At 49.6% G+C, this 15929-nt stretch overlaps 1 protein-coding gene across 1 annotated transcript in view; it reads left to right on the top strand.

Moving 5' to 3' along the window:
• The window catches only part of LOC138798933 (zinc finger protein 250-like), a 48324-nt gene extending 35567 nt beyond the window's left edge, over positions 1-12757 (top strand). The window contains exons 3-6 of the mRNA XM_069979555.1: positions 3111-3236; positions 3772-3930; positions 4695-4818; positions 10738-12757. Of these exons, the coding sequence (XP_069835656.1) occupies positions 3111-3236; positions 3772-3930; positions 4695-4818; positions 10738-12551 (2223 nt within the window). The 3' untranslated portion in view covers positions 12552-12757. The remainder of the gene's footprint in view (positions 1-3110; positions 3237-3771; positions 3931-4694; positions 4819-10737) is intronic.
• Positions 12758-15929: the final 3172 nt, after the last annotated feature.

The following is a 15929-nucleotide window of genomic DNA, read 5'->3' as shown; positions in this document are numbered from 1 at the left end:
ATCAATAACTTCGCACAGAACATCATTTTTAATAAACGTTTTCTTTGAGCACTGGAAATCCGCTGGGTGGTCTTGACGTATCGCCCAAGATAAACAAACAGAAGTCTCCCTCTAAAGACAACCCCATATCCTCTGTAACACCCCTGACCAATAAGGCTTGAGTTCCCCGCACGACCATAACATATGACCGAGGTCACCCGCTTCATATGACCGAGGTCACCCGCTTCATATGACCGAGGTCACCCGCTTCATATGACCGAGGTCACCCGCTTCATATGACCGAGGTCACCCGCTTCATATGACCGAGGTCACCCGCTTCATATGACCGAGGTCACCCGCTTCTGTACATCGTGGATATTGATTTTGAACATAAAGGCGGGGGTGTAGTACAATCTATGTACAATAAAGAACTGGATCAACTGCTGGTTTACTGATGGCGCCACTCTCCTAATGTTACGGTAAACAACCGCCCAGTTCACCCCCTCCCCCACCTCTTTTTCCCACGCCCTCCGACTCCCAAATTCCAGGTCCCGTTCTGAAAGAAAACATTTATACAATTTTGAGACACCTTTGGATCTATCGCCTAGTCCTCTCATTTTATCTAGTGTTAAATTAGCTTTCAATTTATACTCCATATTACTAAAATCCGATCTCAAGGCACTAGATAAAGGCAAATAATGGAACCAGCGGGAGTCACTCAGGCCACACTCCTTCTTTACTTGGCTCCATGATTATATTTTACCCATTACCACCACGTCTGATATCAGTTTTAGGTCGTGACCGAGAGTGTCATATAGTGCCCCAACTTTCCCCACCTCCCCCAAACTACAATGGTCCCACAGAGGGGAAAAGCTCAAAAAACCCTTCAGGTCTAAACAGCTAGTAATCTGACTCCATGTTCTAACTAGGGCGTCCACCATCGGCCATTCCTCTCTAGATCTGCCCTTGAGGATACCTGAATCAAGGATCTGGAAAATATCTAATTGACCATCTATTGCCCCTCTCCAAGCCGGGAGAAAAAAGAATTGTTCCTCCAGTCCAGGAGCCAAAAATATGTTTCCATTGAAGGAAGGCCAAGCCCACCCTTATCCTTAGGGACTGTCAGAAGCGCTAACTTAATGCGAACACGTTTGCGTCCCCAGATTAAAAAATTCCATATATTCTTGATCCTCTTAAAGACCTTTTGGCCTACCCAGACCGGAGCAGCCCCAAACATGTATAGAAACTTAGGGAGGCAAACTACCTTCAGCAAAACCAGCCTATCCGCCCTGGAAAGGGGCAGATTCCAGACTCTCACCTCTTCCTCCATCTCCCTTATCAAAGGAACAAGGTTAAAGGGGTATTCCAGGGAAAATCAATAATTTAGCAATGGAAAGGGCTAACCAAGGTTAACCCTTTCCTAATATACTTACCTGTCCGTTATTGGCCCCCCAAGGAGAGCTCTGGTCCAGTCACGTGAGCGTCCAGCTTGCCTCTCCCGGATCCTCTGTCCTTCCGGTTCGGTGACGTCACCACCCGGCCGGCGTCTGCTGTCTTTCTTATTAGCAGCAGAGCACTGAACCCTGACTGGTTTGTTAGCGTGCAGCCAATCAGGGTTCAGTGCTCTGCGTCCCCTGCTGTAAGTTATCAGGGTTTGGGGGGGCTCAGTGCCGGTGTCAGAACTACATTAGGGTAATGTGAGGGGTCCCTGCGGCATAACTTCATTCATAGCCACCAGACACCTGGAGCGGAGCTATGAATGAAGTGATGCCGCCCACCGCATCCCTTCCCCTCCCGGGACTCAGGGTCAGTATCGCTGTCAATCACCCCGATAAAACTAAGCTGACAGGCGCTGTGTACGGAGCAAGGAAGAGATCTCTCCTGCCTCAGTCACACAGCGCCTGTCAGCTGTGTACCGCCGGCTGCTTGATGCAGGAGATCAGAGGTGCAGAGATCGGGCCAGTGCGGCAGCGCGCTCTGGGGGTGAGAGATCTGACGGGGACACAGGGAGGGGGGCCGGGGGGGATCAGCAGCAGCCGATCAGCATTACTTTACAGGACTTCCCCCCCGGATGTCAGCGATACTGACCCTGAGTCCCGGGAGGGGAAGGGATGCGGTGGGCGGCATCACTTCATTCATAGCTCCGCTCCGGGTGTCTGGTGGCTATGAATGAAGTTATGCCGCAGGGACCCCTCACATTGCCCTAATGTAGTTCTGACACCGGCACTGAGCCCCCCCCAAACCCTGATAACTTACAGCAGGGGACCCAGAGCACTGAACCCTGATTGGCTGCACGCTACCAAGCCAGTCAGGGTTCAGTGCTCTGCTGCTAATAAGAAAAGACAGCAGACGCCGGCCGGGTGGTGACGTCACCGAACCAGAAGGACAAGAGGATCCGGGAGAGGCAAGCTGGAGGCTCACGTGACCGGACCAGAGATCTCCTTGGGGGGCCAATAACGGACAGGTAAGTTTATTAGGAAAGGGTTAACCTTGGTTAACCCTTTCCATTGCTAAATTATTGATTTTCCCTGGAATACCCCTTTAAGATCACAAAAGGCCGTAATACTCCGGGCGACCCGTACCCCAAGGTATCTAAAAGAATGACCTCTCCCCAGGACTTGAAGCTGTGGGAAGGACAGCTCCCCTTCTCTACCCACCAACATCAACACTGACTTCCTCCAATTTATTGCTAAGCCCAAATACTGTCCCACCCTCTGAATCAGATCAATAACCCTGGGAATAGCGATGACAGGGTCCCGGAGAAACAAGAGCATGTCGTCCGCGTACAAAGACACCCTGTCCCCCTCACCCCTCGCCCCGAAGCCCACTATATCCTGGTCCCGTCTAATAAGACAAGCTACTGGTTCTATTCCAAGGGCGAAGAGTAAGGGGGAGAGGGGACATCCCTGCCTGGTCCCACGACCCAGCCAAAAAACGGCAGAATGGAGACCATTCACCGTGACGGCAGCCCTAGCGTCCCCATACAGGAGTTTCACCATTTCCACATACTCCCTCCCCAAGACAAACCGATCCATTACTGCTTGTTTACATTTATTATCGGGCCCCCATCGGCCCATCTAATAGGACCCATAGACTCCTCCCATCAAGTCACATTTATCTTCTACATTTAGGCTGAAGAGAGGAAGATTGGTGAAGATGGTGTACAGAGCACGCCCACTACAGCCCGCCCATGGGAGGAGCTAACCCAAGTCCTATTAAGTCTGACCCTGGAGATCCTCCACCTGCTGACCGGAGAGGTGAGGGGGATTCTGGGTAATGTGTCACATGACCTCCCTCTTATCTCTATTACTAATACAAGAGGGGGGAGGTGAGGGGATTCTGTGGGATGGGTCACATGACCTCCCCCTTATCTCTATTACTAATACAGGAGTGGGGGGAGAGGTGAGGGATTCTGGGTAATGTGTCACATGACCTCCCTCTTATCTCTATTACTAATATAGGAGGGGGGAGAGGTGAGGGGGATTCTGGGGGATAGGGGTCAGGGGGGGACGCACATCACAGAGCTATAGGGCCCGGGGGGGGACGCACATCACAGGGTTATGGGGTCAGGGGGGGACGCACATCACAGGGTTATGGGGTCAGGGGGGGACGCACATCACAGGGTTATGGGGTCAGGGGGGGACGCACATCACAGGGTTATGGAGTCGGGCCCCTCAGATCGGCGTACAGTGGGATGGTAGAATATTAGGCGGGTGTTAGGGTTATGACTGATCGGTAGGAGAGATGAGATCTGATATCTATAGAATTTCCCTGTTATCTTCTCATACACAGGATTATGGTCCAGTGACTAAAACACCTGGAGAATATGGGAGAAGGAGCAGAACCCAGAGCCCCATCACAGAGTCACCCCGATCAGTGGTCGATGAGGAGGACAATGCCCAGAAGATCCTGCATCTCACCCGCCGGATCACTGACCTGCTGACTGGAGAGGTGACCCTGCTGGGACATTATACTGTAATACAGGAGGGGTGGGGGGGACTGGAGAGGTGACCCTGCTGGGACATTATACTGTAATACAGGAGGGGTGGGGGGACTGGAGAGGTGACACTGCTGGGACATTATACAGTAATACAGGAGGGGGGGGGACTGGAGAGGTGACACTGCTGGGAATGCTGGGACATTATACAGTAATACAGGAGGGGTGGGATGACTGGAGAGGTGACCCTGCTGGGACATTATACTGTAATACAGGAGGGGGGGGGGACTGGAGAGGTGACACTGCTGGGAGATTATACAGTAATACAGGAGGGGGGGGGACTGGAGAGGTGACACTGCTGGGACATTATACAGTAATACAGGAGGGGTGGGGGGGGGTGACTAGAGAGGTGACCCTGCTGGGACATTATACAGTAATACAGGAGGGGTGGGGGGACTGGAGAGGTGACACTGCTGGGACATTATACAGTAATACATGAGGGGGGGGTGACTGGAGAGGTGACACTGCTGGGAATGCTGGGACATTATACAGTAATACAGGAGGGGGGGGATGACTGGAGAGGTGACACTGCTGGGACATTATACAGTAATACAGGAGGGGGGTGACTGGAGAGGTGACACTGCTGGGACATTATACAGTAATACAGGAGGGGGGGGTGACTGGAGAGGTGACCCTGCTGGGAATGCTGGGAGATGATAGAGTAATCCAGGAGGCAGCAGGCTGGGGGGGATGACTGTGTGACCATTGTGTGTGTCAGGTTCCTATAAGGTGTCAGGATGTGGCCGTCTATTTCTCCATGGAGGAGTGGGAGTATGTAGAAGGACACAAGGATCTGTACCAGGACGCCATGATGGAGGATCAGCCGCCCCTCACAGCATCCGGTAGGAATTATAGCAGATATTCAAATTTCCCTTGTACCTGGGTAACATAAAGGACTCTTGTCATCATGTTCATGCTGCCTGAAGTACGAGTTGCCAGGGCGGTCACAGCCTTACTTGCAGATCATTCATTGGGCTGGTGAGATGGGAAGAAGCAATTGCATGCTGCCCGATTAGAGAGATTAGAAGATCAACGACCCTGAATGTTAGGGTCCATTTACACAGAAAGATGATCTGATAAAGATTTGAAGCCAAAGCCAGGAATGAATTTGAAAAGAGGAGAAATCTCAGGCTTTCCTTTATGACCTGTTCTCTGTTTATAGTCTGTTTCTGGCTTTGGCTCCAAATCTTTGGCAGATAATCTTTCTGTGTAAATGGACCCTTAGATAGCTGTATACATACACCCAGGTAGAGAATCCTAGGCTGATAGAGAGGGTCCCTAGTACAGAACCCACCCTGTCCTGTATTACACAGAAAACCACAGGAGTTAACTCTTACCCTAGGGAGAGGAAAAGCACACAGCGAGAGGTTAAAAGCCCCTCCCCTTCCCCCAGACACCAGTGCTTTTCCTGTCCCTGAAGGGCAGGCACGAGAGGCGTGGGGGATCCGTGTGAAGGTGAGGAGATCCCCTGAAGAAAAAAGTTCCCCTTACCAGCGGGATTGATTGGGTTCATCCCCTTCCTTCCTTAAAGGCATCTGGATGGGGTAAGGAAGGCCCGCTTTGCGCGCCATTTCTAGTAGTGGCGAGGACGCGCGGGGATTGCGGGGCTGTTGTCTCCAGCACTCCCCTGCAGGCGTGCGACCTACTCTGCGTCAGCCGCGGCCTACTTCCGGTCCGAGTGAGTTCCGCCAGAAGTGGGGCATGGGACTTGACGTGCGTCACCACGTAATGTAACGTGGCGCGCTGACGTCACAGACCGGAAGCGAATGCTCCGGCAGCCGGGAGAACGCTGGGCGGTGCATTCAAAAGGACGGGCTCTTCTCTGCGGGTCGCCCGTCCTGCTACTCACCATGGATTCAGCCTCCGCGTCATCAGCAGACAAGCCTTCGCACCCGCCGGCGGCGGTAAGTGTGCCATTTATTTGCTACACTGAGGGTTGTGGTGCAATGTTATTATATTCCACCTATTTCCAACCCTCTCTCTCTCTGGGTGCCCACCTGCTGTTTCACCAGGTGTGGGGCTTCTCTAAATCTCCTGCCATGTGGCTAATTCTTGTTTTCATGCCTAGGAGAAAGAAGCCACTCAGAAAGAGAAGGAGAAAGCTAATGCTCCCCCTCCATCTGCTAGGAAATGCATCAACTGTAATTCTAGATTGCCATCCTCCTTCAAGCGGAATATTTGTACAGCCTGCATCAGTGAATTTATAAAGGAGGACAGATCATCTTTTTTATCTGACATAAGACAGCTGATTCAAGATGAAATAAAGGGTTCTATACCAATCACTCAGGCTATGGCTCCGGCTCCCGCCCCAGAACCAACGATTAATCCTCCTCCTCCTCCTGCTAATCCCCCTGCTCAGCCTTTAGTCTTGACTCTGCCGGCGGATATCACTTCTGCCATGGTAGTACCAAGATGCTCGGGATCCTCGGTGTCTTCTGTCACATCAAAAAGACACAGGTCTCCATCTACCTTCTCGGTCTCAGAGGTCGAATCAGGCCAGATATCGGACTCAGGGGCTCGGTCTGAAGCTTCTGACACTCAGGAAGCAAGAAGGAAATACTTCTTTCCCTCTGATCATACAATGCCTTTGTTAAAGGCTGTAAGGAGCGCATTAAGTATTGAGGAGAAGCAGGAGAAGATCTCAGCTGCAGATCAGTTATTTGCAGGACTTAGGGCAAAGAAAAAATTAGGTTTCCCTATCCACAAGATGATTAAAGATCTAATTGTTGACAAATGGAAAAAACCCGAAAAGAGAATGTCAGTTCCCTCAGATATCAGGCGACGTCTTCCCTTTGATTCTGAGGAAACTGAGGAATGGGAAGTCCCTATGATTGATGCCCAGGTGGCAAAAGTAGCAAAGAAGACCATTCTCTCCTTTGAAAACTCCACACAACTCCGTGATCCAATGGATCGCAAGGCTGAGAGCTTATTGAAAAAGTCCTGGGAAACAGTCACTTTTTCTATTAAAAATAACATAGCGGCTACCTGTGTAGCCAGAGCATCCCATGTCTGGATTAACCAGTTAGAGGAACATCTAAGGAGTGGGACTTCAAAGGAGAAGATAATTGACTCCCTTCCTCTTCTAAAGGACGCTATAGGCTTCCTAGCAGATGCCTCAGCAGAAGCCATACGGGTCGCAGCCAAAGACGGAGCCCTAATTAACTCAGCCCGACGGGCCTTATGGCTGAAGGACTGGACGGGGGATAATATCTCCAAGTCCAAGCTTTGTGGTCTTCCTTTCGAAGGCAAATATGTGTTTGGGTCAGTCCTTGATAAATTGCTAGAAAAATCATCTGACAAGAAAAAGGCTCTCCCAGAGGAAAAAGCCCAGAAGAAAAAGGAGCAGACTCAGCATCCTAAGTATCAGGAAAGATACAAAGGGAAATCAAAGAGCGGTCATTGGAGTTACTCAAAAGGGGGCAAGAATTCTAATATTTTTTTCAAGCCCCGAGATACAAAAGACAAACAATGACACAGCCCCAGTCGGGGGGAGACTGTCCAAGTTCTGGGAGTCTTGGACAGAGGTCACAAAAAATCAATGGATTATAGATGTGATGCGGGATGGATACAAAATAGAATTCATCCAATCTCCTTCCGAAAAGTTCAGAATCTCCCAACAAACCTCTCTTTCTCTTCAGTTGGAGCTTGTCCAAAGTGTCAGGAACTTGATAAGCTCCAATGTAGTGATCCCGGTCCTAGTAAAGCAACTAGGGAGGGAGCTTTACTCGAACCTATTCTTAGTTCCCAAACCCAATGGGACATACAGACTGATCATAAATTTGAAACCTGTAAACAAATATGTGAGATACAGGAGGTTCAAGATGGAATCCATAAAGAGCACGACTCCCTTGATCCCCTCAGACGCCATGATGGCATCAATCGACTTAAGAGACGCATATTACCATGTCCCGATTCATCCATCATCCCAAAAAGACCTAAGATTTGCCATCAGGATGGACGGGAAGGTACAACACTATCAATTTAGCGCCCTTCCCTTCGGGATTTCGTCAGCCCCATGCATATTCACCTGCATCATGAGCGAGGTTACCTCCTATCTACATCTGCAAGGTATAAACGTAATTGCTTATCTAGACGACCACCTTCTGGTGGCAAACTCCTCACAGAAGCTCATAGAAGATTTATCTTGCACAAGGAACCTCCTCCTCTCCCTGGGTTGGTTTCTGAACGACAAAAAATCGGACCTCAACCCAGGCACAGAAAAAGTCTTCCTGGGAATTCTTTTGAATTCAGTAAAACAAATGTCTTTTCTCCCTCCAGAAAAAGAAGAGGCTCTCATAGAAAAGATAACTTTATTTTGCAGGAAAAAAGCATGTCGTATCAGGGAAGCAATGTCGGTTCTGGGGTCCATGACCGCATGTATTCTGGCCGTGCCCTGGAGTCAGGCACATTCCAGAACTCTCCAGTCCCAGATTCTATCTTCCTGGAACAAACAAAAATGGGGACTGGACAAGACAATGCAGATTCCGCTTCTAGTGCGTCAATCCCTGGACTGGTGGTTAAACCCTACCAATCTGAGGACAGGGGTACATTGGAACCCAGTTCCAAAGAAAATCCTAACTACGGACGCAAGCATGTCAGGCTGGGGCGCGAAGGTGGATTCTCTTCTGTTACAGGGCACTTGGACTCCAGAGACAGCCGGAAGATCATCCAGCTACAGGGAACTCCTAGCGGTATGGATGTCTTTGCAGCAGGCCAGAAATACCTTGAAGGCATCTCATCTACATGTCCTCTCGGACAATATCACGGTGGTCGCTCACTTAAGACACCGAGGGAGTGCAAAACAGAATTCCCTCAGGTACATCTCAGACAAGATCTTTCGGTGAGCGGAAGACAATCTTCTCTCTATCACAGCCACTCATCTCCAGGGAATAGAGAATTCCCAGGCAGATTATTTAAGCAGACATGTCCTATTGCCAGGAGAATGGAGCCTGAAGGATTCGATCTTCAGGATGATTACGAAGAATTGGGGCCTACCACAGGTGGACCTCTTTGCGAACCACAAAAACAAGAAAATAGGAAATTTTTTCTCCCTACAACCAACAGGGAACCCGTTGGGAATAGATGCACTGGCCCATCCTTGGGCCTTCAACCTAGCCTACGGGTTTCCACCGATTCCTCTTATACCCAGAGTATTACAGTAAATTCTAAAGGAAGAGGTGACGGTGATCTTGATTGTCCCCTTTTGGCCCAGAAGGGCTTGGTTTGGAATGCTGAAGAGGATGGCCCTGGAACCTCCTATTCTTCTTCCCACAGATCCAGACCTCCTACATCAAGGTCCTCTTCTCCATCCAGGGCTAACAAATCTGAAACTTTCAGCCTGGATCCTGAACGGGAGATGCTTAGAAGCAAGGGACTTTCAGAAACAGTGATTTCCACCATCCAGAATAGCAGGAAACCAGTCACCTCAAAAATGTATTTAAAAATTTGGAAAGTCTTTACTTCCTGGTGCCCGACAAGACTGGCCTTTCCTGCTGATCCCAACATCCCGCTTATTCTGGATTTCCTTCAAGCAGGATTAAACAAGGGCTTAAAACCAGCCACATTCAAAGTGCAAATTTCCGCCTTATCGGCGATATATGATTACAACATTGCTGAAAACAGATGGGTCCAGAGACTCATGAGGAGTGCGGTTAGACAAAATCCTCCTGTAAAGAATTTACTTCCCCCCCCCTGGGACCTAAATATTGTCCTTGAAGGTCTGACTCAACATCCTTTTGAGCCCTTATCCGATTGTGACCTAAAATTTCTTTTTTACAAAGTCGCCTTTCTGGTGGCAATAGTATCTGCAAGAAGAGTGGGAGCGATGCAGGCATTCACAATTAGGGAACCCTACTGCCTGATCCAAGAAGACAGGATTGTCTTAAAGACAGCTCCAAATTTCTTACCCAAAGTGGTAACATCCTTTCACAGATCTCAGGACATAGTCCTTCCCTCTTTTTGTTCTTCACCAAAATCTGACTTAGAACACAAGTTAGAGCACAAGGATCAGTCCCTTTTCATCCAATTCCAGGGGTAGAACAAGGGAAAAAAGGTGTCAAAGAGTGTGTTAGCTCGTTGGATTAGAAACGCGATAACTGAATCTTACAGTCTACAAAATTTACCATCCCCACTGCTGGTCAAGGCCCATTCCACCAGGGCGATAGCAACAACATGGGCACAGAAGGCATGTGCGTCAATCAAACAGATCTGCAGAGCAGCCACCTGGTCCACACTATATACCTTCACAAAACACTACCAACTACAGCTGCAACGCAACGAAGACCTTGCGTTTGGTAGGAAAGTTCTACAAGCTGTGGTCCCTCCCTAAGGTAATTTCTTGGTATTACTCCTGTGGTGCCGTTGTGAAGGTAAGGAGAGAAAGACGTATTAGTCTTACCGGTAAGACGGTTTCTCCGAAACCTTCACGACAGCACCAACAACCCTCCCTATATTTTATATTATTTTTAATGTATAATACTCACGTGGTGCTAAGACTTAGTTATAATGCACTGGTGTCTGGGGGAAGGGGAGGGGCTTTTAACCTCTTACTGTGTGCTTTTCCTGTCCCTAGGGTAAGAGTTAACTCCTGTGTTGCCGTCATGAAGGTTTCGGAGAAACCGTCTTACCGGTAAGACTAATACGTCTTTCCTGCGGTGGCACAGCAGTTTCCCCATAGATCACAGTCTATTGCTGAGGGTCAGATCAGGATGACATCACGGTCAGTGAAATACAGGACTAATATTGTGATGATATTTTTACAGGTCTTCCATGTGAGGAGAGGAAATCCCTTCCACACGTTACTCGTCCAACCCTTACCGACCAACCTACAAGTTGTAATAGCGACCACCAAAAATCCTCATGTCGTAGAATGTGTGAAATTATCTCAAAGTCTCCAACTTCACAAGATGAAAAAGATCCCTCTGAAAATAACGTTAAACGCATTTCAACATTTGTCTCAGAGGAGGGAGGAGGAGACCTTACAAACCCGCACACTATAGAACCCCATTCATCTCCTCAGGGTATGGTAGAACGCATGGCGACCCAAGGAAACCTTCCAGCAAAGGGCAAGATAGGTGCCTATACACCTACCGATCATACACCGCACAGTCCACTCACATATCCTGACACCTATACCCATACAGATCATACACCGCACAGTCCACTCCCATACCCTGACACCTATACCCATACAGGTCATACACCGCACAGTCCACTCACATACCCTGACACCTATACCCATACAGATCATACACCGCACAGTCCACTCACATACCCTGACACCTATACCCATACAGATCATACACCGCACAGTCCACTCACATACCCTGACACCTATACCCATACAGATCATACACCGCACAGACCACTCACATACCCTGACACCTATACCCATACAGGTCATACACCGCACAGTCCACTGACATACCCTGACACCTATACCCATACAGATCATACACCGCACAGTCCACCAACTCATAGAAAAATGGAATGTGCACCGCATGAAGGAGAAAATATTTTGGTGAATATACTCACAGATCATGCACTATACACATCTACTTGTATTAACTTTGAGCCAATGGATCATTCACAATACCCGGCTGCGCATATTAAGGTGGAACCAGTGGATCATACACAATACACACCTACACATATTAAGGTGGAACCAGTGGATTATACACAATACACACCTACACATATTAAGGTGGAACCAGTGGATCATACACAATACACACCTACACATATTAAGGTGGAACCAGTGGATCATACTCAATACCCGGCTGCGCATATTAAGGTGGAACCAGTGGATCATACACAATACACACCTACACATATTAAGGTGGAGCCAGTGAATCATACACAATACCCAGCTGCGCATATTAAGGTGGAGCCAGTGGATCATACACAATACCCAGCTGCGCATATTAACTCTGAGCCAATTTCCCATGAGGAAGGAGATCTTACACTCACCAACACTTCATCTAAGCTTGCAAATCATCTGCAACATTCCTACTCTCATATTAAAGAGGAAGAGGACACATATGATGGAGTGGATGCCACCAACATGTCTGTGTCGACAGATCATACACAACCGTACCCCCCCTCATCTTACACCAAGGAAGAACCAGTCTCTCAGCAAGGAAGAGAAGACCCTGATGCAGTTCCCTTCTTTCAGTGCACAGAGTGCTCCGAGGGTTTTACCTCCAGGGCTGATCTCATCTATCACCAAACGGTTCACAGAATAGAGAAACTGAAGTGTCCGGAATGTGGGAAATGCTTCTCCACCAAGTCCAATCTTTGTAATCATATCAGGAGTCACACAGGGGAAAAGCCATACTCATGCCCAGCGTGTGCAAAACGCTTCACTAGGAAGAGCACGCTCATCATCCACCAGAGGATCCACACGGGAGAGAAGCCCTTTGACTGCAGAGAATGTGGACGATGCTTTCCTAGTAGGGGAAACCTGATGAAACATCTAAAGGTGCATAAACCCAAGAGGCCCATGACTGTCAAAACCTTCCTCCATATGCCCATGGCCTTCATAGTAGAGTCCAGCATGGCCCAGATGATTCAGTGATGAGCCTACTCCAGTACCACTAAGGGGGGGGGGGATGATGGGGTGTCATGGACCTTTATTAGTGTACAGCATGGACTGGCCGGACCAGAGTCTCTGTAATATAGTTGTTTTTTGAGATGAAGATTTATTTTGAAGCCATGTCGCTCTATCCTTATTTTATTGGGAAGAACCTGTCTGGGATGGGAAAATAAATAGAAAGAACCGAAGGTTACACCGAGTGATGATCACTATGTTGTCTTGTTTATTGAGGAATCTAGGTATGTGGTGCCCGAAACTGGCAGTGCTAAAGTAGAACCAGCGTCTCTAAAAGTTACATCCACGGGTTGCGGGCGGGGTCCGTCCACTGGTTGCGGGCGTGCTCCGTCCAGGAATGGAGAATACAGGCCTATACAGCAGTCTTTGGGCAGCACAGACTATACACCTTCACTAACCATCGGATGAGTGCACATTTCACTGACAGCTGCTCCACCGCATACAAATAGATGTCCACTTATTTGGGAGAAATAAGAAAGCTTTAAAAATATAAGGTAGCGGCTAGAAAATAGCGAACTCACAGTATTAGCGAAGCAAGTGCTTTGTTAGCTCGGCAGTCGACTCATCAGCCTTCGGCCTTTGAACTCCGTGCTGCTCCGGGTGGATTCAGTGCTGGGTACTTCTCCCAGGTTCCCAGGACTCGATCCAGCTTTTCCAGGCACCCGGAGTTGAAATGCCGCCGGTTGATTATTCGCTCATCTCTAGTAGCGGCTTCTCGCTAAGCACAAAGCAATCAGGTGTTGACATTCATCATGGCCATTTGATCTTTCCCCCACATCATCTGCCATAGAGTCAATATTGTATAATATGCATGGGGGCCTTTAGATGCAGCAGGCAGTAAAGGGGTTAAAGTGAATGTACCGGGAGGGGGACGTGTCCTGCTATGGTGGTGTGAGGATGTGTACTCTGCAGCTCCTCCAGGCCCAGCATCTGAATCCACGGCATGGGCCTGATCTGCCATGGGGATCAAAGCTAAAAAGAGCAAGGGACGTCCCTCATCCCCCCAGGGCGAAATCGCACAGTATTTTGTGCGTCTGGAGACGCCATCTGCCTCACAGTCTAGCAGGCCGCAGGAGGACGAAAATGGCTGCTGCCAAAGGACCCGGAGCCTCCCATTACCCAGCCACGCTCCGGAGGCCCCGCGGCACCTGTCACGCTTACTGCTGCCCAGGACGGCACTGTGACCCTCCGATCTGCCGCTCACCTGCTGCCTCAAGCCCCTCTGCCCGGGATGCCGCTCCTCGCCAGGCTGCCTTCCACAGATTGCGGTGGCCATCTTGCCTCAGGGGACAGTCAGGAAAGCTGCGGCGGCTCTGTGACCACACGCGACTTGGACCTCGCTGCCACCAATGCCTCTCAGGTACACTCTCCAGCAGATCACAGTCCACCCCCTGCCACTACTCCCCCGCCATCGCTTCCATCCTACCAACAGCAGACGGTCCTCACTCAGCAGCAGGGGGGGGGCGGCTGTGGACATTGGGCCTTCCCCACTAAACCCACAGGCAGCTCCCTGGGTGCATGCATCTCCCACCCACACCTGGTTCAACCCCCCGGTCTCCCCGACCACCTCAAAAGGCGACTCGCTGCTACCTGTAACCCAGCTGAGCCGCCGGGACTCACCCTCTCCCTCCCTTCCTCCGGGTCATCTTGGGGTGCCTCTCCCCCTCATGGTAAGGCCACGGGGGGCCATACTGTGGCACTTATACATGCACCCCCTGCTGCATCCTTCCCTAAGGGATTCACCTTCACCCCGGCAGGCATGACAGCCATCTCCTCTTCACTGGACAATACTCCAGCCATCTTCAAACAACATCTGCCACCTGTCGCACTCCCCTCCCAGGGGTTAAGCCTCCCACTGCCCTCCACCTATTCTCCAACTATGGATGACAACAGGCCAGCATTCTTAGCCAACCTTAGAGTTCTCACACAGTCGCTGCCTACCAAAAATGATATCTGTACTCTGGCGAAGCAATTGGTGGAGGAATACAAATAGGAATTCGCATGGAACTGGCTGCTGTTTCATCTAAAGTGGACTCTCTGGAGCAGGCTCAGGACTCCACCTCTTCCACCCTATCTGCCTTGCAAACCACTGTACAACTGCACTCTGATCAACTCTTCGTCCTCCAACAGCAAATGGACCATGTTGAGAATCGTAACAGGAGGAATAACCTCAGAATTCGCGGCTCCTGGAGTCTGTAGCCCCCTCTGATCTCTTTGCCACTTTATCTAACATCTTCAATGAGCTATTGGATCAACCCCCAAATACGCATATTGAGATCCACAGGGCTCACAGAGCTCTAAGACCACCCAGCCGGGATGACCAAAAGCCTAGAGACGTCATTTGCCGTATCCATTTTTATTCTACTAAAGAAGAGATCCTGTTAAGGGCCCGCAGACGCCGAAACCTCACCTACAGGGGAGCTCATCTGCTCATCCTCCCCGACCTCCCCCTCCACACCCTGGCTCAGCGTGCCGTTCTTCGACCTCTACTGGACGTCCTTAGAGATCGTAATATCACGTTCAGATGGGGGTTCCCCTTCCCCCTACATGTTCGCCTCAATGGACGGACTCTCACTTTGCAAAGACCTGATGATGCACCGGAGTTCCTGAAAGCACTGGACATTGCTGATGTGGCCTTACCGGAGTGGCCATCACTCCAATCTTCTGCGAGGAATGCCAAGCGACCATTTTCTCCAGAAGCCTCCCGGTCTTCTGCTCGCGTACTACCTCAAAGGGCCCCACGCCGCGAGAGTCCTCGAAGATCGTCCCAGTTGCTTTCAGGGCAGGCTACTCCTACTGGGAACCGGAGTCGCTAACCATGATTTTCTGTTTTCTGTGAGTGTCTCTTAACTTGTCCTCTGCGTATAGCCCGTTTTTCTTTTTTCCCTTTCTCCCCAGTTCTCTGATAGCGTTAGATGTGGTGCTGATGCCATGCACATATGTTTCTATATTTTTTTCTGTAATGGTCTGTGAGGGGTAGCCCGTTCTTATGTGCCTTGCTGCCTCTGCCCCCCAATAGGTGGGATTTCCAGTCCGCAAGCCTTCGGTCTGGTAGTACTCTGTCCTCTGTCTTATTAGTATACACTGCAATGTTTTAAAATTACTGCTTGTTCCTTTTTTCGTTGTCTTTGTTTTCTTTTTGGTGTCTCCACTGAACTTATAATTTGCTCTAACGTATATTGGCGTTCAGTTTCTTCTTTTTCAGCTCCCCTGATAAATCTGCGGTGCGCCCACTCACTATCTCCGATGGCTGATTTCCACATTGCCTCCTTTAATGCCCAGAGATTGAACTCACCCAGCAAACGATCTCAGGTTCTCCGCCACTTCCACCGTAAAAAGGTACAC

The sequence above is a fragment of the Dendropsophus ebraccatus genome, chromosome 8, assembly GCF_027789765.1.
Source record: "Dendropsophus ebraccatus isolate aDenEbr1 chromosome 8, aDenEbr1.pat, whole genome shotgun sequence".
Taxonomy (NCBI): Eukaryota; Metazoa; Chordata; class Amphibia; order Anura; family Hylidae; genus Dendropsophus; species Dendropsophus ebraccatus.
This window is presented reverse-complemented; position numbering and strand designations above follow the sequence as displayed.